The sequence below is a fragment of the Petaurus breviceps genome, unplaced genomic scaffold (genome assembly GCF_028583685.1).
Source record: "Petaurus breviceps papuanus isolate PSGF00001 unplaced genomic scaffold, PetGlider_PUasm1.0 138, whole genome shotgun sequence".
In the NCBI taxonomy this organism is placed as follows: domain Eukaryota; kingdom Metazoa; phylum Chordata; class Mammalia; order Diprotodontia; family Petauridae; genus Petaurus; species Petaurus breviceps.
Window position 1 is genome coordinate 19,297,210 of NW_027185694.1, and position 19,439 is coordinate 19,316,648.

The 19,439-nt window shown below is 39.3% G+C and overlaps 1 protein-coding gene and 1 pseudogene across 2 annotated transcripts in view; one reads left to right on the forward strand and one right to left on the reverse strand.

Annotated features, from left to right (window-relative positions):
• Positions 1 to 14,268, forward strand: part of SLX4 (SLX4 structure-specific endonuclease subunit) — a 57,893-nt gene extending 43,625 nt beyond the window's left edge. For both annotated transcript variants that reach the window (XM_069106629.1, XM_069106640.1), the window contains exon 15: positions 522 to 14,268. In XM_069106629.1, coding sequence (XP_068962730.1) covers positions 522 to 864 — 343 coding nt within the window. In that variant the 3' untranslated portion in view covers positions 865 to 14,268. The remainder of the gene's footprint in view (positions 1 to 521) is intronic.
• On the reverse strand, positions 1,729 to 2,381 carry LOC138144105 (ran-specific GTPase-activating protein pseudogene; annotated as a pseudogene).
• Positions 14,269 to 19,439: the final 5,171 nt, after the last annotated feature.

Genomic DNA, 19,439 nt, shown 5'->3' on the forward strand with positions numbered 1-19,439 from the left:
CTAGGTTGTGATGATGCCCATTATCACTGGTGGCTGTGCCACTGTCAAGCAGCATCGGTGATCTTCAGTCCTTTGTGATTGGAAGTGACCCTAAACAAGATTTTGTAAATAATATGAAACCCACATATGAGGCTGAAAGATGATATGGGGAACATAGAATAAGCAGAGGAATCATAAACTATAAGAGCTGATTTTAGAGGTCCTCCAGGCCTGCTCCTTTATTTGACAGATGAGGAAGCTAGCACCTACAAGTCAAGTGACTTGCTCACAATCATGTGGCAGTGAATGGCAGAGCTAGAACTTCAAACCAAGTCTCTTAACCTGTGTTCATGCCACTGTGCCCTGCTACTTTGCATTATGGAAAAGTAGTAGTTTACAGAGCACTTTACATGACCTCAGATAAAATACCATGGAGATGTTGCCCCATCAGCTACTGGTGAGGACTGCTACCTGGGATATGTCTGCTGGGAGTCATTTGCTGGCTCTTCTCTTCACCTAGATTTGTCTTTTTTTCTTTTCAGTTCTGTTGCCAGTGAGTTTGAAACAGTCTTTGAATCTGAAGGGGAAGAAGAGGAGGGGTTCACCGCTTCCCAAGCTGCTGCCCAGGACGCCGACAAAGAGGAGGCAGCAAGACGCTACATCCGATCCAATCCAGCCCTTTATCAGAAGATTCTCCTTTACCAGCCCTTTGAGCTTGCTGACCTGCAGGCAGAGCTGAGGCAGAATGGCATTAAGTTTGCCATGGGAAAGCTATTAGACTTTCTGGATGCTCACTGCATTACTTTCACCACAGCTGGATCCAGAAAGGAAAAGTTAAAGAAGAAACTGCAGCCCAGTGGCAAAAAAAGGGGGAAACGCTATTGATAGGGGCCACCCCTTCCTCTTCCGCATTTATCCATCACCAGCCTGGAGCTCAGGATCTGAGTTTCTTGTCAGAGCTTGCTTGGGGAGTTGCTCATCTGCCCCAGGTCTTCTGCCCACCGACAGTCAAACAAAGCAGGAAAAGCCAGATGTCCCACTATATTTCTAGATTCCTGTGACTCAGGATTGTTTTGTTCATGTAAAATTTCTCTAAAAGAATGACAAGCTAACTGACCTGAATTTTCAGCTCACTTGGAGCCTTACCTAAAAGTGAAGACCAGAAAGTTACATTCAGCATTTTACCACAGGCAAAAGGAAGTGTTGCACACTTAGACTTCTGGGCTTATCTTGAACAGATACTTTACTTGAATCCAAGAAGAGCTTTTTATTTTTTCCCATGAGTTGTAATCAGCAATGGAACAAGTCAGAGGTAGTCACAGAAGTGAGGAGACTGGATACCTCTCTTTCCTGTAGCGTCCAGCTTTGATATCTGTGTGCTTGTCTTCCCTGTCACTCTTCATGCACTAAGGAGGACTGAAGTCTTTGGTCACCAGAAAGCCACGTGTCCAAAATTGACTCTTCCTCGAATCTAGTACTTAGTACCTTCTCTTCTCTTATTTTTCAAAGAAAGGGCATTTTTAGATGCTAGCCTACCTTGACCATCTGTCTTCTGTGATATTTGCCTTGTCCCTTGAGGTCTCAATTTTTTTTTAGCTTTCATATGTTTTCTTTACTGTCATAAGTATTTCCACTACAGAGAAGAAAGTTTGCACAGTACAGTACATTTTTGTGACTGGGAAATGGATTTGCCGAAGATGTCCTCAAAATGACAAAAACTTAGGGAAAAAACAACCTGAATATTGAAGTTCAGTTTTTTATATTATACCCCACATTTAAAAAGAAAGATAAAGAAAAGAAAAGGGAAAAATAAGGAACCAGTGCAAGGTCCAGGATGATCTGTTGCTTCTCTTGGGTTTTATCCTTTTCTTTTTCTTCCAGCTCTTACCTTTTGGGTTCTCTGCTGTCCTCTTTTACTGAAAACTCTTCTTGTGTTGCAGTAACTTTGTCATTAGTAGTCCTGTTTTTACCTAGTCCTTTCTCTTCTTAATCTTCTATCTCATTCCTGTATTCAAATTTTGCCTCCAACCTCTGAGCATTTTCTACATTTAGGAATAGAATTGCCAGAGGTTCAGGTTGAGGACTTTAATCAGCAAAGTCAACCTGTGTGTTCCAGACCCAGTCTCTTGCCGTCTTAGGCTTCATTTCTGTCCACAGTGTTATATAATGATTTGCTCTGATCTTAAGTTTTATCCCTTCTCATGATGAAGAGAATTATCCCTTTCTCCTTGTGTCTTAGCATCTTCTTGTCCATTCCTGAAGGTCATTCTTGGGTACAAATGCTGCTTTGCTCATATCTGAGAGAGTTCTTCCTTCTTCTTCCACTGTGGGTCATGGCTCAGGTCATCCACATTCTCAGTGGAGATATCCTGTTTCTCATGAGTTTCCTTGGCAGCTATCATTGGAGCTGGTTTGGGATACCTCCTTGTGCTGGCTTTCCCCAAGTCACATGGTTGTGCATGTGAGGACTCCATGTTAATGGCAGACTGGCACTGCTGAGCAGCTGACCATTGGAGACTCCATGGAGTCAACCCTGTAAGAGACCACATGTTGGGGTTTTTATGAGCTGTGGAACAGTGAAGCAAAAATGTAGTGGAGTAGATTGGAGAAGATTTGAAGCCTGTGATCAGTATTAATGTTTTTGTCTATTTTGTAAATAGCACAATTTGAATTTTATGTGATATGCAATTAAAAAAATGCTTCGTAAGAATTGTTCAGATGTTGAACTACTCACAAATTTATGGCTTTTCTGCATTCTATAGGAGGCAGTTCCATAACTTTCCTTCCTGCTTTTTGTAATAAGGCCCCCCTCCACCCCAGTCCATCCCTTTGACTTCTCACCTTTTGAAAAGCAATATGCTTTCCTCATCACAAGTGTAGCTGTCATCATCACTGTTTTATATATCAAGGAGGGAGCTGAGACTTAAAAGAGTTAAGTGACTTACCAGGATATCAGATGTTGGAGCCAGGACTCAAACTTGGTTTTCCCAACTCCAACTCCAGTGCTCTTTCTACTACACAAGACTCCTCACCTCACCACATTTCCATGTGCCATCCCATGAGGGAAGACCTGAAATCAACATTCCTTTGTTCTAGAGTCTCAGAGCCTATACAGCTGAACAGCATAGCTGAACATGTGCATATCAGTTCTTTTATTCAGAAAAGATATCTTCCCTTCCCTCTTGGAACTCCTTTTCACAATGATATAAATACTTCAGAGTGAAACTATAACATAGAAATAATACATTAGTGACTAGACATACACAGGGAACACCAAATGAAGATACTACCAGTGTAGGTTGACACTTCTGTAACTTAGAATATTAGAGAATTACTAGAACATTGAAAAGTTAAGTGACTTGCCCAGGCTCATACAGCCAGCAGATGTCAGAAGTGGTATAGTAGACAGAGTCTTCAAGTCCAGGAGGACTTGGATTCAGGTCCCACCTCTGATATGTCACTTTCTTATAACTCAAAAGATTTTTTTTTTTTTAAAGCAATTGGGGTTAAGTAACTTGCTCAAGGTTACACAGCCAGTTATTTCTGGGTGTGGTGCTGAGTGTCTGAGCCCGGGATTCGGTCTCCAGGTCGTCCCAACACTGGAACCGGTGCTCTTACTCGCTGAGCCACCTGGCCACCCCTAAGCAATTGGGGTTAAGTAACTTGCTCAAGGTTACACGGCCAGGTGTTTCTGGGTGGGTGCTAAGTGTCTGAGCCCGGGATTCGATCTCCAGGTCTTCTCAACACTGGAGCCGTTGCTCTTACTTGCTGTGCTACCTGGCCGCCCCCAAAAGATTTTTTTAAAGAATTTTTTTTCAGTTATGTTTCAAGACTTCTTGGGGTTTCAACCTCTCATTTTCAGTTCAGATTGAGTAAGAAGATCAGGGAGTATTACCAAGGAAAGAATGGTATAGAGAATTGGATTATACTTAGAGAATACACTTTAAAAAGGGGTTTTAGAGAAGTAGATTTCAGTTCATTTATTTTTAAGCAATTGGGGTTAAGTAACTTGCCCAAGGTTACACGGCCAGTTATTTTGTATGGGTGTTAAGTATCTGAGGCCAGAATTGATCCCAGGTCCTCCCGACTTAAGGGCTGGCGCTCTTACTGCACCACCTAGCTGCCCCTATAAGGAAAATCTTCCTAAAATTCAGAACTGTCTCAGGAGGTAGTAAGATCCTCAGGCAGAAGCTAGATAATGTTTTTGTCAAAGATGCTTTGAGGGGATTTATTTTCAGGTAGTAGTAATAGATTTTCTTTCTTTTTTTTTTTTTAAACCCCAAGACAGTTGGGTTTAAATGACTTGCCTACAGTCACACAGCTAGTAAGTGTCAAGTATCTGAGGCCAGATTTGAACTCAGGTTCTCTTGACTCCAAGGTTGGTGCTCTATCTACTGGGCCACCTAGGTGCCCTCTGTAGTAGTAGATTTTCAAGTAGTTGTTGGATGACATCATTTAAAAGTCTTTTATAACTTTAAAATTCTACTATTAATGGATAAATTTGGAGGAGAGAGGTCTTCAGATAGAAAAGTAATAGCTTACATTTGTATAGCACATTAAAGTTTCCAAAGGACTTTACGTACATTCTTACTTGATCCCTAGAGACATCTTTATGAGGTAGATAGCTCATCTTTCTATGAGAGTTTAAGGTTTACAATGCTCCAACCTTGTGAGGTAGGTAGTACTCATATTATCCCCATTTTACAGATGAGAAAACAGCCTTAGAGGGATTAGGTTGATTTGCCTAAGATCACACAGTGTCAGCTGAAATTTGAATTTAAGTCTCCTGATTCTAAATCTAGCACAATTTCTACTAGGCAATACATGTTACTTCCAGAGTGTTAGCCTTTACAGGTGTGAAAACTGAGCTTCTTACTTTTAACCCTGAGTTAATCTTTTACCTGGAAATAGGCACTTGAAGAGTACTGTGAAATAACTGTGGCTGCTATTTTTTTTTTTTTGCTAATCCTTTTTAATGGTTTCAATTTTTTTAAATTAAAATATTTTCAATTAAGAAATTAGGTTAAACCAATACCTAACTCTTTATCAAGATAGGCTCCAAATGGGCATGCAACTTAGATATAAAAGGCCAAGTCAGAAACAAATGAGAAGAGCAAGGAAGAAATTTTCTTTCAAATCTATGAATAGAAGAAGATGTGACCAAATTAGGGAGAGAGTGGATCACAGAAGATAAGGAAAATTTTAATCACATAAAATGAAAAAGCTTTTGCACGAAGAAAACCAATGCAGCTAAGATTAGGAAGGAAACCATTAACTTGGGGGAGGGGGAATCTTTGCAGTAAATTTCTCTGATAAAGATATTGTTTCTAAAATATATAAGGAACAAATTCAAGTGTATAAGAACAATACCTATTCCCCAATAGATAAATGGCCAAAGGTTACAAACAAGTTGTTTTCAAGAGATCTAACCTATTAATAGCCATATTAAAATGCTATAAATCACTAATAATTAGAAAAATGTTTATTAAAACAACTCAGGTTCTGCCTAGCGCATCTAAGATTGGCAAAATTGGCCAAAAAGGAAAATGACAAATGATGGAAAGGCTGTGGGAAAACAGGCACTATTGGTTGTTTGGTCCAGCATTTGGTAGCCACTAGGGGTCAGGTGTGCCTTGAAAAATAGGACTTACTAGTTTAGCAATTGCTCCAGAAAGAACCATTTCATTTTCCTGCAGAAATAAAGTAGTTGATACTAAGAGAGTGAAAAGAGACCAGTTGCTATAGTAGAGAAACTTGTCATTCCCTGGTTACGTCTTTGGTCCTGGGTCCCATGTGATAGAAACCTCATTTTATTACTCCAGAGGCAAACAGGAGTGTAGATAAAATGTATAAAAAGAAGGAACTTTGACATCATATAAACTAATTCTGATCCAGTGACTAAAATTAATTAGGCTATACCAATAATTATTGGAGCTTTGGGCTAAGGAAAGAATGAAAATGTAAATTGTCCTAAGTACTCTACCTCACCAGTGATTGATGTCTCCTGCAAATTGAGAACTTTTCTTATGCATAGCATTATGAGAAATATAATGCTTAATAAAACATTGGAAATTTTATGGAGCTTACAATCTTCCAGAACAACAGATAGCTTGCTAATAGATGGATACTGACCAGGAAGGAAGGGCTAGGGATTTTAGTAGTTTATAGATTGTTTTTCTCTCTATCTTTGTCTTAAGCAAAGTACTGCCATCTATAAAATTGTAAACATCTTGAGGACAGGGACAATAACCCATCTTTGTATCTTCCTCAGCTCCTAGAATAGATCATGCAAAATATAGTTCCCTCTTGCCTTGTCTTCTATGAAAATCAAGAATGATATATCACTGTCTTCCGTTGGCAGTAATCAGCATTGTGATACCATGAGGAGTGGGCCCAAAGAGCTAGGAGCCCAATAAATGTGATAGATTAATTAATTCTGAAGAGGTTTTGAAAAGTTCTAAAACAGATCCTCAGAAGATTGTAGACCTAGGAGGAACCTTTGAGGGAGTCTAGTTCAAATCTCTCATTTTACAAATGGGGAAGCTGAGGCCCAGGGAGGCTAAATATGACTTGCTCAAGGTCACACAGGCCATCAGTGGCAGAGACAAGATTAAAACCTAGATCCTCTTTTCACTATACCATATTCCTTGCAGAGATGAAGAAATGTCAAGCTTATGCCCAACTTTGATACATTGAATTGACAAGTAGTCGACGGTATAGAGGAAGAGCAGACCTTGCTATAGGAAGTCACAAGTACACTCCATCTAGAAATCTCAGCGTGAGCCCTTTGGAATTGTCTTGGATCACTGTATTGATCAGAGTAACCACATTTTTCACAGTTGATCATCATTAAAACATTGCTGTTACTGTGCACAATGATCTCCCTGTTCTCACTTCACTTTACATCATGTCATGTAGGTCTTGCCATGATTTTTAAAAATTTGTTTATTTTTAGTTTTCAACATTCATTTCCACAAGATTTTGAGTTACAAATTTTCTCCTTGTCTTTCCCCTACCCCCACCCCAAAATAGCGAGCCTACTGAATACCCCTTCTCCCAATCTGCTTTCTCTTATATCCTCCTCCATCCCCTCTCTCACTTTCTAGTAGGGCAAAATGGATTTCTATAGCCCAGTGCCTGTATATCTTATTTCCTAGTTGCATGTAAAAAAAAATTTTTTTAACATTTGTTTTTAAAACTTTGATTTCCAGATTCTTTCCCTTCTTCCCTCATCACCCACCCCCACTGGGAAGATAAGCAATTCAATAAAGGTTGTACATGTATACTTATGCAAAATATTTCCATAGTAGATATATTGTGAAAGACTATATTTCCCTCCATCCTATCCTGCCTTCCCACTTATTCTATTTTCTACTTTGACCCTGTGCCTTTTCAAAAGTGTGTGCTTCTAACTTCCTCTCCCCCAATCTGCCCTCCCTTCTATCATCCCCCTCTTATCCCCTTCCCCCCTACTTTCCTGTAGGGTAAGATACTCAATTGAGTGTGTATGTTATTCCCTCCTTAAGCCAAATTCAATGAGAATAAGGTTGACCCATTCCCTTTCGGCTTCCTGTTCTTCCCCTCCATTGTAACAGTTTTCTCTTGCCTCTTTTATATGAGCTAATTTACCCTATTCTATCTCTCCCTTTCTCCTCTCATTATATTCCTCTCTTATCTCTTAATTTTATTTTTTAGATATCACCCCTTCCTATTCAACTGATCCTGTGCCCTCTGTTTATGTATACATGTACACACATATACACACACTCACATATGCATTTATATACCTAAACATCCTCCTATATATACATATATATGTGTGTATGTATACATATATATTCCCTTCAACTAGTCTCATACTGAGAAAAGTCTCATGAGCTACAATTATTGTTTTTTCATATAGAAATGTAAATAGTTCAACTTTAATAAGTTTCTTATGATTTCTTTTACCTTGTTTACCTTTTCATGCTTTGCTTGCTTCTTGTATTTGAAAATCAAATTTTCTGTTCAGCCCTGGTTTTTCCTCAATAGTACTTGAAAGTCCTCTATTTAATTAAATGACTGTGTTTTTCCTGGAAGCATTATACTCAGTTTTGCTGGGTAGGTGATTCTTGGTTTTAATCCTTCCTCCTTTGACCTCTAGAATATCATATTCCAAGCCGTATGATCCCTTAATGTAGAAGCTACCAGATCTTGTGTTATCCTGATTGTGTTTCCACAATACTCAAATTATTTCTTTATGACAGCTTGTAATGTTTTCTCCTTGACCTGGGAGCTCTGGAATCTGCCTATGATATTCCTAGGAGTTTTTTTTTGTTTTGTTTTGTTTTTTGGTGGGGGGATCTTTTTCAAGAGGTGATTAGTGAATTCTTTCAATCTCTATTTTGCTCTCTGGTTCTAGAATATCATGGCAATTTTCCTTGAGAATTTCTTGAAGGATGATTTCTAGGCTCTTTTTTTGATCATGGCTTTTAGGTAGTCCAATATTTTTAAAATTATCTCTCCTGGATCTATTTTCCATGTTTTTTCCAATGAGATATTTCATATTGCCTTCTCTTCTTTCCTTTGTTTGGATCTGTTTTATAGTATCTCGATTTTTCATAAAGTCATTAGCTTCCATTTGCTCCAATCTAATTTTGAAGGAATGATTCTCTTCAGTGAGTTTTTAAAATTCCTTTTCCATCTGGGCAATTCGACTTTTTAAGGCATTCTTCTCCTCATTGGCTTTTTGGGCCTCTTTTGCCATTTGAGTTAGTCTATTTTTAAGGTGTTATTTTCTTCAGTATTTTGGGGGTCTCCTTTAACAAGCTCTTGACTCATTTTTCATGATTTTCTTTTATCATTCTCATTTCTCTTTCAAATTTTTCCTCTATTTCTCTTACTTGAGTTTCAAAATCCTTCTTGAGCTCCTCCATGTTCTGTAATCAGTTCATATTTTTCTTGGAAACTTTTGATGCAGGAGTTTTGCCTTTGTTGACTTCTTCTGGTTCCATGTTTTTTTTTTAATTTTTAAGATTTTTTATTTTTTTGCTTTTTGGAGAGCAATTGGGGTTAAGTGACTTGCCCAAGGTCACACAGCTAGTTTTTGTGTTAAGTGTCTGAGGTCAGATTTGAACTCAGGTCCTCCTGACTCCAGGGCCAATGCTCTATTCACTGTGCCACCTAGCTGCCCCCTGGTTCCATGTTTTGATCCTTTGTGTCCTCAAGAAAGGATTCTGTGGTCTGATCGCACTTCCTGTGCTTGCTCATCTTGCTGGCCAATTACTTGACTTTTGAGCTCTTTGCCACAGTAAAACTCTGCTTCCAGAGTGGAGAGAGCTTTTTCCCAAATTGCTGGGGTTTTGGCAAATGTTAGAGGTCTGAGGAGAGCACCCTCTCTATAGCCACCACAAGCTCTGACACACTGGCATTTCTCACCCCAGGACCACTGCCCAAGACAGCAACCCAGATCCAAGCAGGTTAAAGCAAGAGGGATTACCCTCTGAGTGGTTTCTTGGTCACCCTACAATATGCAGGCCAGGAGTTCTGGAAGCAGCTCCATAGCAGCAGCTGCAGCCAATGTGCCTCCACCACCTCTTGCCGTGGGGGCAGGGGTTGGACTGTGCTCTTCTGTCACCCAGTTCCAACAGAGTTCCCCACTGACCTTTTACTTTCTCTTTGGGGTTTATGGATTGAGAAGTATGGAAATTGCCACAGCTGCCAGTGATTCATTCTCCAGAAGTCTGCTTTGGCCAATCTGCGCTGCTGGTTGGGGCCACTCTGGGTCCAGGCCCATGCGGATCATGTGTGACTGTGCTCGGCTTCCAGTCTAGTGTGAGAGACCCTTCCTGTTGGCCGGGCTGTCTTCAGTGGGATATTTGTTTCTTTCTGTCATTTTGTGGGTTCTGTAGCTCTAAAATTTGTTTAGAGCCATATTTTACAGGTATTGGAGGTGGTTGGTGTGGGAGCTCATACAGTTTCCTGCTTCTACTATGCCATCTTGGCTCTGCCTCCTCTTGCCACGATTTTTCTGAAACCATCCCCCCTTCATTCCTTATAGCACAATATTACTCCATCATAATCATATGCCACAATTTGTTCATCCAGTCCCCAGTCGATGAGCATCCCCTCAATTTCTAATTCTTTGCCACCACAAAAAGAGTTGCTATAAATATTTTTGTACATATAAGTCCTTTTCCTTTTTCTTTGATCTCTTTGGCATATAGACCTAGTAGTGGTATTCCTAGATCAAAAGGTATGCCCAGTTTTATAGCCCTTTGGTCATAGCTCCAGGCTGCTCTCCAGAATGGTTGAACCAGTTCACTACACCACCACCAATTCATTAATATGTCTATTTTCTCTCATCCTGTCTAGCATTTGTCATTTTAGATAGGTGACAGGTGGTTCCTCAGAGTTGTTTTATTTGACCTTTCTCTGATCAATAGTGATTTAGGGCATTTTTTTTAATATGACCATAGATAGCTTTGATTCCCTCTTCTGAAAACTGCCTGTTCATATCCTTTGGTCATTTATCAGCTGGGAGGAGTGGTGGCTCTTATTTTTATAAATTTGAATCAGTTCTCTAATTAAAAACTGAGACCTTTATCAGAGAAACTTACTATAGCTTTTTTTTGATATTGCTTCATTGTCTATGGTACCTTTTAGCAAAATGTAGTTTCCCTGGTTATCTCTCTCAATAAGGTCTAATTTTGCTTTTGCATATTGTTAGAGTCTACTTTCTAATTCATTCTGAGATCTGCTATGGGTTAGCTCATCCATTCACATTCATAGTTATGATCATTAACTGTTTTTCTATCTGTCCTACTTTCTTCTATTTATCCTTCTCTTTCACTTTTTATCCTGTCCTTCCTAAAAAGTCCATTTTGCTTATGACCACTGTCTCCCTCAAACCTCCTCCTTATCTACCCCAATATCTCTTATCCCTTTCCTCTCCTATTTCTCTATGGTGTAAGATCAATCTCCATATCCATCTAAGTGTGTGTATATGTATGTATGTATGTATGTGTGTGTGTGTATGTGTGAACCAATTCCAATTCCAGTGAGAATAAGGATCTAGCATTGCCTACCCTACCCCCCCCCATTTCCCCCTTAATATAAAAGCTCTTCCTTGCACACCTACTTTATGTGAGTAGATTTACCCCATTCTACCTCTCTTCTTTCTCACAGCAATCGGTCTTTCTCACCACTAAATTATTTTTTTAGAGGTCATCCAAACATAATCAACTCATACCCATTTTCTCTGTCTATGCAGACTCCTAATTGCCCTAATAATGATAAAGTTCCTGGGAGTTACATGTATCATCTTCACATGTAGGAATGTAAACTGTTTAACTTTATTGAGCCCTTTATGATTACTCTTCTATGTTTACCTTTTTATGCTTCTTTTGAGTCTTCTGTTTGAATATCAAATTTTCTATTCAGCTCTGCTCTTTTCATTAGGAAAGGATGTTCTCTATGTCATTGAATGTCCATTCCCCCTTCCCCCCCCCCGCCCCAAAAGATGATACTCAGTTTTGCTGAGTAGGTGATTCTTTGTTATAATTCTAGCTCCTTTGACCTCCAGAATATCATATATCAAGCCCTCAGCTCCTTTAATGTGAAAGCTGCTAAATTTTGTGTGATCCTAACTGCGGCTCTGTGATATTTGAATTGTTTCCTTCTGACTGCTTGCAATATTTTCTCTTTACCAGGGAATTCTGAAGTTTGACTATAATATTCTTGGGAGTTTTTAGATCTCTTTTAGGAGGTGATTGGTGGTTTCTTTCAATTTCTATTTTACCCTCTGGATATAAGGTATCAGGGCAGTTTTCCTTGATAATTTCTTGAAATATGATGTCTAGGCTCTTTTTGCAATTGTGACTTTTAGGAAGACCAATAATTCTTAAATTATCTCTTCTGGATCTATTTTTCAAGTCAGTTGTTTTTCCAGTGAGATATTTCATATTGTTTCTATTTTTTTTATTCTTTGGACTTTATCTTGAAGTCTTATGGAGTCATTAGCTTCCACTTGCCCAGTTCTAATTATTAAGGAATTATTTTCTTCAGTGAATTCCTTTTCCATTTGGCCTGTTATGCTTTTAAAAGAATTCTTTTCTTCAGTGAATTTTTGTACCTTTTTATCATTAGGCCAATTCTGTTGTTTTTTTTAAGATGATATTTTCTTCAATATTTTTTGTGCCTCTTTTACTGAGCTGTTAATTCTCTTCTCATAATTTTCTCACATAACTATGATTTTCTTTCCCAACTTTTCCTGTACCAGTCATCTCTTTCTTTAACTCTTCCAGGAATTCTTGTTGGCCTTGAATCCAATTAGCATCTTTCTTTGAGGCTTTGCTTATAGCTGTTTTCACATTGTTATCTTCTTTTAAGTTTATGTCTTGGTCTACCCTTCCACTGTAGTAGCTTTTTATGGTCGTGTTGTGGTTCATTCATTTCCCCAGCTTGTATCTTTACTTTGAACTTTATGTTAAAGTTGAGCTCTGAGCTCAGTGGGAGGGCATTGTACTACACTTAAGGCTTTTTCTTGTTGCTGTTTTCAGGACTAGTTCTGGGGGTTTGCAAGTTTTGGGGGCTTCCAAGGTGGTGTTTTCCTGGAAGAGATAAGGTCATTGCTCTCCTGTCTTGCTCTAGTCTTTATCCAGGAAGGGCCGCTGCTCCCCTGCAGTTGCAAGTACTAGTGTTCCTCTTGGCCCTGGAACTGTGGTCCCTGCTTTCTTATGGCCCATTACAAGTACTCCTCTCAATCCTGGAACTGAGACCCAAAACTGCTTATGGGCAATAACATTGCCAGTCAGCACTAGCTGCACCAAGTGCCAGCAAAGGGGCCCCTGTAATCTCTTTCTGACCAGTTTCCCAACCCTTTACCATTTCTGGGTTGAGAGCTCCCAAATCTGCTGCTTCTGTTGTCTCAGATACCTTTGAGGTCCACTGCTGGTATTCCTGCCACTCTCTGGGCCTGTACCCACTCAGGTGTCACAGACCTCTCCTGTGGACCTCCTAAGTTGTCTTAGGCTGGAAAAATGTCCCCCTTTTACCTTTTGTTGACTATGCTGCTCCAAAATTTTAAAGTTGTTTGGAGGGGAATGTTAGAGTTTAGCTGATTCCTGGCCTATACTCAGCCATCTTGCCTCTACCCCCTTTCCCAAGCATTTTGAAGCAATTTACTGTGAAACATTAGAGTAGAAATATTCATGGCTGGGATGGGGGGGGGGATGTTGTATAGATCAGAGGGAATGCAATATACACGAAAGGAAAATAATTTGACAAACTTCAAGGGTTCTTATCTTTTAATACTGGTCCCTAGTACCAATTATAGTCAATTCTTAACTGTATTCTACCTAACCTTTTACCTAGTCTGAGTAATTGATATTAACTCATTTCACTTACCCTGGATTTGTTGGTGGCTGGGCTACTAAATATTGGGGAATAAGGACTGGACTTGTGATTTCATTGATATACAGATCCCTAGGTGAGGGGACTGCTTAAACCAATACAGGTTGTCACTTTCTCTATAATTTATAGTCTTAGAGAGTTGCCTAGTGCATTAAGAGATGAAGGGATTTCCTCAGGATCACATAGACAGTATAAATCAGAAGCAAGACTTGAACCCAGATCTTCCTGACTTCAAGAATGGTTCTCCAATTTGGAACTATGCCCAAAGGGCTATAAAACTGTGCATACCCTTTGATCCAGAAATACTACTGCTAGGTCTATATCCCAAAGACATCCCAAAAAGGGGAAAGGACCTATTTATACCAAAATATTTATAGGAGCTCTTTTTGTGATGGCTAAGAATTGGGAGTCAAAGGGATGCCCATCAATAGGGGAATGGCTAAACAAACTATGATATATGATTGTAATATTATTGTGCTGTAAGAAATGACAAGCAGGACGATTTCAGAAGAACCTGGACTTATATGAACTGATGCATAGTGAAGTGAACAGAACTAGAAGAATGTTGTACACAGTAACAGCAATATTGTTTAATGAAGAATTGTGAATGACTTAGCTATTCTCAAAAATACAACAATCCAAGATGATCCCAAAGGACTAATGATGAATCATACTATCCACACCCAGAGAAATAATTGATGTTGATTGAATATAGACTGAAGCATGCTATTTTTCACTTTCTTTTTTCTTTTATTTGAGTCTTCTACAAAAGGACTAATATGGAAACGTTTTACATAATTGAACATGTGTAACCTATATCTGATTGCTTATCATCTAAAGGAGGGGGGATTTGGAACTCAAAACTTTAAATAAAAATGTAAAAAAAAAAAAAAAGAATGGCTCTCCAATCATTCCTCTATGCTTTCTCTCTAGCCTTCAATTATCAGTCTAAGCACAAGGGTGGGGAACCTGTGGCCTTGAGGTCACATGTGGCCCTCTAGGTCCTGAAGTGCAGCCTTTTGACTGAATCTTTTTATCCTGTGAAGTTTGGATTCAGTTAAGGGGCCCCACTTGAGGACCTAGAGGGCAACATGTGGTCTTGAGGCCACAGGTTTCCCACCTCTGGTAGGGTTTCAGCAGTTGACACTCACCAAGAATGTGACTGGAGAAAATCTCTTAAAATCTCTGAGTCTTAATTTCTTCATTTATAAGATGGGGACAATACACACAGTACCTACCTCTTGGGGTTTCTATGAAACTAAAATGAAAATGTATATGTCAGGTGTTTTCTAATACTTGAAAAACACTTGATTTGGATTCAGAAGACAAGATTGATTCCCAGCTCTATTTCTTACTACTTGTGTGACCTTGGAAAAATCATTTAGCCTATATGAGCCCCAATTTTCTTATTTATAAAATAAAGATGTTGGACTAAATGACCTCTAAGATTCCTTCTAGCTCTAAATTGATTCATGTAAGTTTATTTCAACAATTATTAGATCTCCTGAGTTCAGTCATTCTTGGGATACCTTTCCCTGACCCCTCTGGACATGTTTAGGCAAAGTCTATCTTGTTCACTCCAACTCCCCTCCCTTCCTAGTGAAAAGGTTCTTGTCTAGACTCCAAAACTATCACGACCCTTATTTTGGACTTTGGTGTTTCTCCCTTTCCCTTTATTTGGAGATCTTCACTTTGCAGCCTCAGAAAATATGCTCTATCCCTTGACTTACCAAGTTATCAAAGTGTTCATCAAAAGGCATGGACCTATGACCTATGAAAGAAAGATCAGGATAGTATCAAGTGTACGTAAAGGGATACACCTGAATCACCCCCCCCTGGACTATTAAAATTATCTTCTAATTTGGTCTTGTCTCAAGTCTCTTCCTTCTCCAACCCATCTTCCGCAGAGTAGCTAAAATCATTTTCCTAAAGCAAGAATTGCTTCCCAGTGGTTCCCTCTTACTCCTCCTCAAATATAGCTCTTCTGTTTGGCATTTAAAATTGTTCACAACCTGGCTGCACCCTTCCTATCCAGCCTTGTTATCTATTAGTCCCCTTAATACACTCTTTGGTCTAGCCAAACTGGTCTTGCTACTAATCCTCCCACATAATATTCTACCTTTCATCTCCAAGACTTTGTCTTCATGTCTGGAGGGTGTTCTTTTCTTGATTCCCCACATCAGGAACCCCCCCCCCCAGTTCCTTCAAAGCACAGCTCAAACCTTCTTTTGCATAAGGTCTTTCTCAACCTTCCCCCCATTCCCCAGCTCCAGCTTCTAATGCCTCCTCCTTGAACGTATCTTATTTTGTGTATATGTACATGTGGACATGTTGTTTCCCCCCAAAAGAATGTAAATTCCTCGAGGGCAGAAACTGTTAAATTGTTGTCTTTGTATCTAAAGACTCTGGCACAGTGCCTTGTACTGTTGACATTTATAAGTGATTAATTGACTATGGAGGCTGGAAAGGTGAATTAGAACCAAATTATAAATAGCCTTAAGTGCCAGACTGATGTATATATTATTCAGTATAGGGAATGGGGAGCCATTGAAAGTTTTTTTCAAATAAGCTTTATTGGTGCTTTATGTTTTTCACCCCATAATCATTTCTGATTTACTCCTTTCCCATTGGACCTTCCTTTGTAACAAAGAAGACAGTTAAGCAAAACCAACTGACAAAATGACCATGTTCCAACAATGTATGCAATGTCCTGCTTCTGTAGTCTGATGCCTCTCTAATGAGATAAGAGAAACAAGTCTTAGCATCTGTTCTCTAGGACCAAGATTGTTCACTAATTAATCTGAATTTTGCTGTCTTGTAGTATTGTTTTTAATTTTCTGATTGTAGTCATTGTATGTATATATGCATACATATACACACATATAAAGAATATATATAAAAGATAGGTTATATGTATGCATATATTCTTTATGCATGTGTATGTATATATATCACTTATTATATATGTATGTATCTGTATATACCCTAAGGAGATCAAAGACAGAAAAGAAAGGCCATAAATATAGATACACACACAGAGAAACGCACTCATATATGTCCCTTTTCTTTTCTGTCTTTAATCTCCTTAGGGCACAAATAAAAGTTTGAGTTTGGGAGTGACAGTGTTAGACCTTTGCACCTAGGTGGCACAGTGGATAGAGAACTTAGGCTTGAAGTCTAGGAAGACCAGAATCTGAATCTAGCTTCAGACCTTGAAGTGACCTTGGGCAAGTCATTTAGCCTTAGTCTTCCTCATTTTCCTGAACTGTAAAATAGGGATAATATTAACACCTACCTCCCAGGGTTGTTGTGAGGATCAAATGAAATGCCTTCCCCTTTCTTGTTCTCCTTTGCATTGATTATGACTGTTACAGCAGTATGAAGGATGGTTTGGAGAGGAGAGAGACTAGAGGCAAAAAAACCAGTTAGGAAGCTATTAATAGTGGTCCAGTAAGAGGTGATGAGGGACTGAACTAAGATGGTAGTAGTATTAATTGAAAGAAAGAGATATATGGGAGAGGAATTATGATGGTTTGCACATGGTGGCTATTTGGATAGGTAGGAGAATAGAATGAAAAGTCAAGAATACCACTGAGTTTTTTCAGTCTGTGTATAGGAAACTAGTGGTCCCAGCCACATGGTAGGGACATAATGGAAGATGTACTATGTCAAAATGGGTAAGGATACTAGAAGGAGGACCAGGTTTTGGAGAGGAAAGTAACATCTCTAGATGAATTTTCTCTTGGACATGTTGAATTTGAGGTATAGGCAGGACATTGAGGTATAGCTTGTGCAATTAGAAGTTGTAAGAATAATACTCAAGTCCAAGTTGGAAGTTAAGATCTGGAAGTTATCTTCAAAGAGATAATGGAAGCCAAGGCAGTGCATAGGAACACCAAGGAAGAGAGTGTAAAGAAAGAAAAGAAATATGACCTTTTGGGAGTCATGCACTTAAGAGGTAGGAAAATGAAGAGGAACCAATAAAAGAACCTGAAAAGGGTGGTCAGAGAGTATAGGAGAACCAGGATCAGGCCATGCTGTGGAAGCCTATTGAGGAGAAAGCATCGAGGACAGCGGGTGGCGGGGGTGCAGGTCAAGGAAAAGGAAGGGATCATTGCATTTGGTAATTAAGAAATCATTTATTGATGACCTTTGAGAGAGTAGATTGAGTAAAGTGCTAGAGACAAGGCAAGGTTGCAAGAGGTTAAGAAGCAGGTGGATGGTGATAAAGTGGAGGTGGTAAAGATAGACTTCTCTTTCTTGAAGTCTAGGAGTGGAGGAGAGTTGAAAGAGTGGGGGAATAGCAGAGACAAATGTAGGGTTTGTTTGCTTTTTGGAATGTGGCAGACAATCTTTTTTGTAGGCATAGAGGAAGGAGCCAGTAGAGAGGGAAAGACTGAAGATGTAGGTGGGAGGGAGATATAAGAGATACAGGAGATAAGGTCAAGGATGAGTGTAGATTTGTTAAAGAAATCCATTTCTTCCTCTGGCACTGAAGGGAAGTAGAGCGTATCAGAAGCCCCAAAGGGTATTAGAGTTTTGCTAATTCTTTTTTTTTGGAGGGTGGGCAAGGCAGGGCAATTGGGATTAAGTGACTTGCTCAAAGTCACACAGCCAGTAAGTGTTAAGTATTTGAGGCCACATTTGAACTCAGGTCCTCCCAATTCCAGTGCTGGTGTTCTGTTCACTGTGCCACCTACCTGCCCGAATTTTTTGTTTTGTTTTTTCCAAAAATTTAATTTATTTATTTTTAGTTTTTAACATTAATTTCCACAAGATTTTGAGTTACAATATTTTCTCTCCCCGTTTTTCCCTTACCCCCACCCCAAAATAGCATACCCCTTCTCCTAATATTTTCTCTCTTATATCTTACCCTTTCAACCCCCCTAACTTTCTAGTAGGGCAAGATGGATTTCTATACCCCAGTTCCTGTATATCTTATTTCCCAGTTGCATGTAAAAAACCAACTTTTAAACATTTGTCTTTAAAACTTTGAGTTCCAGATTTTTTCCCTTCTTCCCTCCTCAAGCACCCCCAGTGGGAACATAAGCAATTCAATATAGATTGTACATGTGTAGTTACCCAAATCATTTCCATAGTAGGTATATTGTGCAAGACTAACTATATTTCCCTCCATCCTATCCCACCCCCCACTTATTCTGTTTTCTTCTTTGACCCTGTCCCTTTTCAAAAGTGTTTGCTTCTAACTAGCCCCTCCCCCAATCTGCCCTCCCTTCTATCCTTCCCCCTCCTACCCCCTACATCGCTATTACCCTGTAGGGTAAGATACCCAATTGAGTGTGTATGTTATTCCCTCCTTAGGTCAAATTTGATGAGAATCAGGTTGTCCCATTCCCTTTTACCTTCCTGCTCTTCCCCTCCATTGTAACAGTTTTCTCTTGCCTCTTTTATATGAGATAATTTACCCTAATCTATCTCTCCCTTTCTTCTTCTCTGAATAAATTCTTCTCTCACTTCTTAGCTGCCCCAGTTTTGCTAATTCTTACTGTAACAGGGATGATCAAGTTTTCCTGATCACCAGTTATACTGTCTATCGCTTCCAATCACTTCCCTACCTCATGTGCCGAATCATTGGCCCATGCCCTTTGGGAGATGAAAGACTGCTTTTTTTTTTGATCTGCCAGAGAAATCTGGGTTTACACAGCAATATCAACATTCTCTTATACTCCCTCTAGGAAGAAAATGATCTTATCACAAAAGTTAAGAAATATGCTAAAAAAAATTAACTTGCACTCTGAGAGATGAAGCAAGAAATTTAACAGGGCCAACTGTATACAACCACATACTAAAAACAATCAAATAAGATCCTTTTCTGCAAACTTCTTTCACCCTAGACAGGAAGCATTGGGGTTTTATCTTTGAGTGAGGATTAAATTGCCACTGTCCTGGTTTACTGACCACAATTATGAAATAGGAAGAAAGTCCCCCAGGTGAAAATCATCTTGGGCTTCCTCTGTCACTCAAAGTCAGTTCAGAGTTGAGGGGTAAAAAAGGAGCTGAGAAACAGAGTTAAGGCAGTTTGCCCAAGGATCTAAGAGGAATCAAGA